The following is a 7406-nucleotide window of genomic DNA, read 5'->3' as shown; positions in this document are numbered from 1 at the left end:
GTGTATATGTGTAACTGCTCTCCAGACCAAGGAACCGAAAATAATATTCTCTTCACAATATATAGAGACTGATCTGTGTATTTTCTCAAACAATTCACTTGCAGTAAATATTAAATAATCAAGGAACAGAATTCTTCCTCCGTAATCCATGCGTGTCGTAAGAGGCGATTAAAATGCCGGGAGCAAGGTCCTAGTACCCCCTTATCCTGTATACATTACTAAAGTCGAAAAGAGAATTTTTTGTTTTTCTTTATGGGCCGCCCTTGTTTCAGTGGGATACGACTGGTTTGTTGACAGAAGAAAGAAAAGAAAAACACTTTTTCTCATTATACATTTTATTTACTCATATCAGTGCAAGTCGGACCAAAACGTCATCATTAGTTTCAGTCTCCTATGTGCGGGTTACTTTAATTGTGATATATCTTATTACTTCTGTAAAGTAAATTAAAAGTTGATTTTAATATATCACTTTACAAACTTGGGAGGCTGTCGTAAGCACTCCCTAAGGGCTAGGATGTAAGATCACATGCGAAGGACAATATACCAGGCTGTCAAAAACTCACAAAAGAAGACAAAAGATGCAATAACAAGTCCTAAAACGAGCAGAAGCAGTGGGCCTTGCATATGGACAATGGTGAGGGCCTTGAGTGTTGTGGATGCCTCGTCCGCTAGTGTTACCCCAGGTGTCTGGTGTTGCTGCGTCATTTCTCGCTCTCTCGTCTGGCTCATCTTCCTCGCTTCACTCAACACATCTCGACTCCATTTCTCGTATAGCCCACTCTTAAGAAAAAAATTAATTAACAATTAGACTGTGTTCTGTCATGTCAGGATTTATCCTTGAAGTAAATTCTTGCAGGTTCTCCCATGGCTGTGCAAAAGAGAATTATTTTAGATTTGATAGTTGATGGTTGTACTGGGTTAACAGCCTACTGGCTACACGGAAGTCATTAAGACCACATAAATCCTGAATGGTAAAACTCTTCCTTAATAAGTATATCAGTATTGCAGTGTTTTCATCTCATAGGCTGTCGACACTAATAAGGATGCTTTAATCCTTGAGATAGGGAACAAAAAAATCTCTCAGTATATATATACTACGAGATATACACCTTGTATATAATCATGATAACCTTTCTAGATATTAATTACTGTAATTACCCTTAACTGTAAAATTACTTAGTGATAAATATGAATCACACAAAGTAACTACAGTAGTACCGATCAATAAGGTAGATTTTAGGGAAATGCTATAAGCTAAGTCAAAGAGTAAATAATGGACTGTAATGGGACTCATCTTGAAAGACAGCTTTCGCATACACAGCCATCCCTGTAGACGATGTCTTGAAAAGCTGTCGTATGCACTCCCTAAGAGCTGTGTGAAAAAAATGTTGTACGAGTATAAATACCCCTAGGGGGTGTTGTGTCAGCATATCTCAGAAATTGACTGTTAATGACACGTACTGGTTTAGACTCAAAAGTCCGCACCTCATTGCCGACTATAGGATGAGTTCAAACCCCTTGTGACGCAAGAACTGTGCAGTCCCCTGTATGACAAGATGATTCAAAACCTATCTTGCTCTTATAGCGTCAGCTATAGTGTTTGTATGCACCATATTCGACAGGTATTGGTGATTTGATAGAAACTGAAGTGTCCTTGGATGTCCACGTTTTCCACAGTCTAGGAATACGCAAACTGGTACACTATGTTCCACAAGGTTTGCCTTTAGTGGTAATGTCATTAAACAATCTGTGCACACTTCTTGGAAATAGGTTTATGGAAATTATGGAGATTATCTGAGGTACAGCAATGCACGGTTTGCTTCCTTTGTTCATTCTTAGCATGAAGTATGGGTCTTTACTGCACCATTACATATTGCAATCTGAAGACGCCATAACCCCTATGCTGCTTCTGCTCAAGCCACAAAGAAAAGCTGATTTAAGCAAATTTCCCTTGTTTGCCGAGCTTCCACCATGAAGCAATGCAGAATGCTCGATTCTTGCTGTCTGGGCATAGACAACAATGTACACTATCTTTAACATGGTAATAAAGTGGGTGCAGGATTTTCCTTAATTGTCCTGCTAAGGTAAGAGATTGATTGTCTCTCATTAAACTACACTATTTGCAACACTTGACTCTTGCAAGGAGTCACATGACCGTGACACACGCTCATACTGCATCTGGAATCAATTAAAGTGTTGATGCAGAAGCAAGATGCCATCAGGCCCTCTGGAGGGCTGAGTTCCTCAGAGGACTGAAAGGGTTGAAATGGGCTGAAGGGGGCTGATACCCCCTCCTGGAGAAAATTTTTCTACAGTAGACACATCTGTCGAGTATACCTGGAGTATACCTGGGGAGGGTTTCGGGAGTCAACGTCCTCGCTACCCGGTCTGTTACCATGCCTCATGGTGGATCAGGCTCTGATCACCCAGGCTGTTACTGTTGGCCACATGCAACCTGAAGTACTAGCCACAGCCCGCTGCTCAGGTACTGACTTTAGGTGCCTGCCCAGTGCCTTCTTGAAGACAGCTACGGGTCGATTGGTAACCCCCCTTAAATATGTTGGAAGGCAGTTGAACAATCTTGGGCCCCTGACACTTATTGTGTTGTTTCTTATCAGCGCTCCTGCTTTTCATTGGGGGGGGGATGTTGCATCGTCTGCCGAGTCTTTTGCTTTCATAGGTAGTGATTTCCGCATACATGTTTGGTACTAATCCCTCTAGGATTTTCCAAGTGTATATAATCATGTATCTCTCCCGCCTGCGTTCTAGGAAGTACAGGTTGAGGAACTTGAAGCGTTCCAAGTAATTGAGGTGTTTTATCGCAGTTATGTGTGCCGTGAAGGTTGTCTGTACATTTTCTAGGTCACCAATTTCACCTGCTTTGAAGGGTGCTGTTAGTGTGCAGCAATATTCCAGCCTAGATATAACAAGCGATCTGATGAGTGTCATCATGGGCTTGACATCCCTAGTTTTGAAGGTTCTCATTATCTATCCTGTCATTTTTCTAGCAGAAGCGATTGATACATTGTTATGGGCTTTGAGGGTGAGATCCTCTGACATTATCATTCCCAGGTCTTTTACGTTAGTTTTTCGCTCTATTGTGTGGATGGAATTTGTTTTATACTCCGATACAGTTTTAATTTCCTCATGTTTTCCATGTCGGAGTAATTGAAATTTCTCATCATTGAACTTCATATTGTTTTCTGCGTCCCATTTAAAGATTTGGTTGATGCCAATGGAGGACACTGTCTGCAATTCGGGTGTCATCTACAAAGCAAAACACGGTGCTGTGGCTTACATTCATGTCTGTGTCAAATATGAGGATGAGGAACAGGATGGGAGGGAGTACTGTGCCTTGTGGAACAGAGTTTTTCACCGTAGCCGCCTCAGACTTTACTCTGTTTACTACTACTACTCTTTGTGTTCTTTATTCCACCATGGTCACACTTGTCATAAGCTTTTGCAAAGTCTGTGTATACTACATCTCCATTTTGTTTGTCTTCTAGAGTATCCAGGACCTTGTCATAGTGGTCCAGTAGTTGGGACAGGCAGGAGAGTCCTGCTCTCAACCCATGTTGCCCTGAGTTGTGTAAGTGATGGGTATCTAGATGAGTGGCGAACTCGCTTCTTAGAACCCTTTCAAAGATTTTTATGAAATGGGATATTAGCGCTATCGGTCTGTAGTTCTTTGCTATTGCTTTACTGCCCCCCCCCCTTGTGGAGTGCGGCTATGTCTGTTGTTTTTAGCAGCTGTGGAACGATTCCTGTGTCCATGCTTCCTCTCCATAGGATGTTAAAAGCTCATGATAGGGGCTTCTTGCAGTTCTCGATGAACACGGAGCTCCATGAGTCTGAGCCTAGGGCAAAGTGCATAGGCATGTCATTTATCGCTTTTTCGAAGTCATTTGGCGTCAGGATAATATCAGATAGGTTTGAGTGTACCAAGGTCCATGTCTCGCTCATAAAAAAATCATTTAGGTCTTTGAGTTTCAGTCTGGTTGGCGACTCGCTAAAAACCGAGTCATATTGGGACTTAAGTAGCTAACTCATTTCCTTGCTGTCATCTGTGTAGGACCAATCTCGTTTAAGTAGGGGCCCAATACTGGATGTTGTTCTCGACTTTAATATGGCATATGAAAAGGAATATTTTGGGTTTCTATCAATTTCATTTATGGCTTTTAGTTCTTTCCGCATTTCTCGACTCCTGTAAGATTCCTTTATCTTTAGTTCGATGTTTGCTAATTCTCTGACCAGTGCCTCCCATCGAATTACAGATATATTGGCCTTTTGTAGCTGTTCTGTTATTCTTTGTCTTTGCCTCTTCGCCTGTATAGGAAGCACCTTTCTCTTTCTAGTTTACATCTTCTCCTTCTTTTCCTTAAAGGAATATGCCTTGAGTATACCTCAAGTGCCTCCAGAGTTAATTTGTTCTAGACATAGGTTTGGATCCGTGTTGTTTAGTCTATCTTCCCAGTTTATATCATTTAGGGCCTGGTTGACTAGGCCCCACCTTATGTTTTTGTTATTGAAGTTGAATTTGGTGAAGGCTCCCTCGTGACTGATCACATTTTGTTAGTCTGGGGCCCCGCGCATACCTGTTTGAACCTCTGTTATATTGTGATCTAAGTGTATTGTTTTTGATATGGTAATATTTCGTATCAGATCATCATTTTTAGTGAAGATGAGGTCTAGTGTATTCTGCAATCTTGTAGGCTCTATTATTTGCTGTTTTAAGGTGAATTTTGTGCAGAGATTTAAAAGCTCGTGTGTGTGAGTTTTCATCTGAGCTGCCTCCTGGGGGTTATCTCAGCTACAACATTATTTGCTACATTCCTCCATTTTAGGTGCCTTAGGTTGAAAATCCCCAGGAGCAAGATATTCTGGGCAGGAGCTGGAATGTTGTACAGACAGTGGTTTATTTTCAAAAGCTGTTCCTGGAATTGTTGGGACGTTGCTTCCGGAGGCTTGTATACAACCACAATGACCAGGTTTCGATTCTCGATCTTTACTGCCACACTTCAACTACATCATTCGAGGCATTTAGAAGTACCGAGCATATCAATCAGTGTGTGACATACACCCCCACCCCCACCCCATCTTCCCTTTTGCCTGTTCAATCTGTAGCATCTGAATAGGTTATAACCCAGGATCCATATTTTATTCTCAAGGTGATCCTTTATGTGGGTCTCTGTGAAAGCCGCGAATATTGCGTTTGACTCTGTAAGCAGTCCACGGATGAAAGGCATTTTGTTGTTCGTTGTTGGTTTTAGACCTTTCTTATGTGCAAAGATGAATGTGGTATGGAGGGGAAAACATATAGTTCACGGAACGCTGCTTCACTGCTCTCAGAGAGCATAAAAACATATAATACAATAGTCGATGGAGTGTTAGATATGGAGAAGTCAGGTGTAGTATGTTCCAACAAGTTACCTGATCTCCGTATCCTGTAAAATTAACTTTCGATTTCCATGTGCGAAAGCTTCCGGTGTTTCGCACAGCTGCATTGCTGAGGCACATTTCCGTAGATTTCAGGATCTTTCATTATGCTCGTAGCCTCGTCCTACTTCATGGAATGTTTGCTAGTGTTTCTTTGGCACACTATCATTATTATTATTATCAATGCGGAATGAATGTTTATGAGAAGTGGTCCTCGTACAGAGATATCTCGCTTTGAGTAACTTTGATTAACGAAAGATTCTTTCTTTGGTGTCGTAGCTGTTACTGTAAAATCAACAAGCTAGTAAAACAATGTGTCGGAGTGGAGGGGATGTTCTCTGGACACCTGTGATGAAGGTCGTTTACCTAATGTTGACTTCAGTGCCGCCAACCATCAACCTCCTCACAATGCCCTTGTCTGTGGCTGAACTGACCCTTGATTACGGACCTTTTGTATCGATCTATATTATCTCTTACATTTCGGTGAATTTTGGTGATCTGTTCAGCTCATTTTGGTGTTAGGTGACCTTGTTACTGCTGTTACCATCTCGTGCCTTTTTACTCTTTTAATATTTTTTATTTTTAAATGACCATCTGCCTACTGTGTAAAAATTTAATTTGTGTCTATGGTAACTTCTGCATTTCCCCTCCTCGACCCGTACCAGTAAGATCAGGTCATCTTTCCTCCACGGAAGAAAACAGGGTACAACGCTACTGCTGCCCTTTTGTGAATTTTCCTACCTAACAATTCCTGGTTCACCTGCCTTAATAAAGGAATTAGTCTTCTTACGCCTGCGAGTCATATCGCCTCATTAGCGATTGTTGGCTCGCTTTATGAAGTCTCACCTGCCTTCTCAAATAGATGTTAACATCAATTTCATAACTGGAGAGGAATTCAGGCAGTCTTGGTTCATTTAACTTTTCTGCCAGGATTGTAGATGAATGGTTCAAAGAACCGACACGTTGTTAAATTAGACACATGTGCAACTCTTGCACATGTGTCTAATTTAACAACTTCTCTGCGAGAGATCACGTGACTTGCCCATTACTGGCTGATCCTATGAAGCTACACAGTGTTCTAACTAATGTTTTGGTACTCGGAACTACTCCAGCTGCAGTTCTCAGCTTAAACTCTGCTGCAGGATATTCTCTGAAGGAGAGTTGTCTCCCCAACTGGTAACTGTACACCTGCAGCTCCTAGCAACTGAAACTTGCAACTGCTAGCAAATGACACCTGCAGCTGCTAGCAACTGACACCTGCAGCTCCTGGCAACTGACACCTGCAGCTCCTAGCAACTGACACTTGCAGCTGCTAGCAACTGACACTTGCAGCTGCTAGCAACTGACACCTGCAGCTCCTGGCAACTGACACTTGCAGCTGCTAGCAACTGACACCTGCAGCTCCTAGCAACTGACACTTGCAACTGCTAGCAACTGACACCTGCAGCTCCTGGCAACTGACACTTGCAGCTGCTAGCAACTGACATCTGCAGCTCCTAGCAACTGACACTTGCAGCTGCTAGCAACTGACACTTGCAGCTGCTAGCAACTGACACCTGCAGCTCCTAGCAACTGAAACTTGCAACTGCTAGCAACTGACACCTGCAGCTCCTGGCAACTGACACTTGCAGCTGCTAGCAACTGACACCTGCAGCTCCTAGCAACTGACACTTGCAGCTGCTAGCAACTGACACTTGCAGCTGCTAGCAACTGAAACCTGCAGCTCCTAGCAACTGACACTTGCAGCTGCTAGCAACTGACACTTGCAGCTGCTAGCAACTGACACCTGCAGCTCCTAGCAACTGAAACTTGCAACTGCTAGCAACTGACACCTGCAGCTAACTGACACTTGCAGCTGCTAGCAACTGACAGTTGTACACTTGCTGCAGCTGCTTGGCTGCTAGCAACTGACACCTGCAGCTCCTAGCAACTGACACTTGCAGCTGCTAGCAACTGACACCTGCAGCTCC

At 42.8% G+C, this 7406-nt stretch overlaps 1 protein-coding gene across 1 annotated transcript in view; it reads right to left on the bottom strand.

Annotated features, from left to right (window-relative positions):
• Window positions 1-280: 280 nt before the first annotated feature.
• Window positions 281-7406, bottom strand: part of LOC138854204 (ionotropic receptor 21a-like) — a 497881-nt gene continuing 490755 nt past the window's right edge. Inside the window, exon 7 of the mRNA XM_070096002.1 lies at window positions 281-780. Coding sequence (XP_069952103.1) covers window positions 523-780 — 258 coding nt within the window. The 3' untranslated portion in view covers window positions 281-522. The remainder of the gene's footprint in view (window positions 781-7406) is intronic.

Source organism: Cherax quadricarinatus, chromosome 52 (genome assembly GCF_038502225.1).
Source record: "Cherax quadricarinatus isolate ZL_2023a chromosome 52, ASM3850222v1, whole genome shotgun sequence".
In the NCBI taxonomy this organism is placed as follows: Eukaryota; Metazoa; Arthropoda; class Malacostraca; order Decapoda; family Parastacidae; genus Cherax; species Cherax quadricarinatus.
Note: the sequence above shows the minus strand (reverse complement) of the source record. Positions and strands in the feature narration are given on the sequence as shown.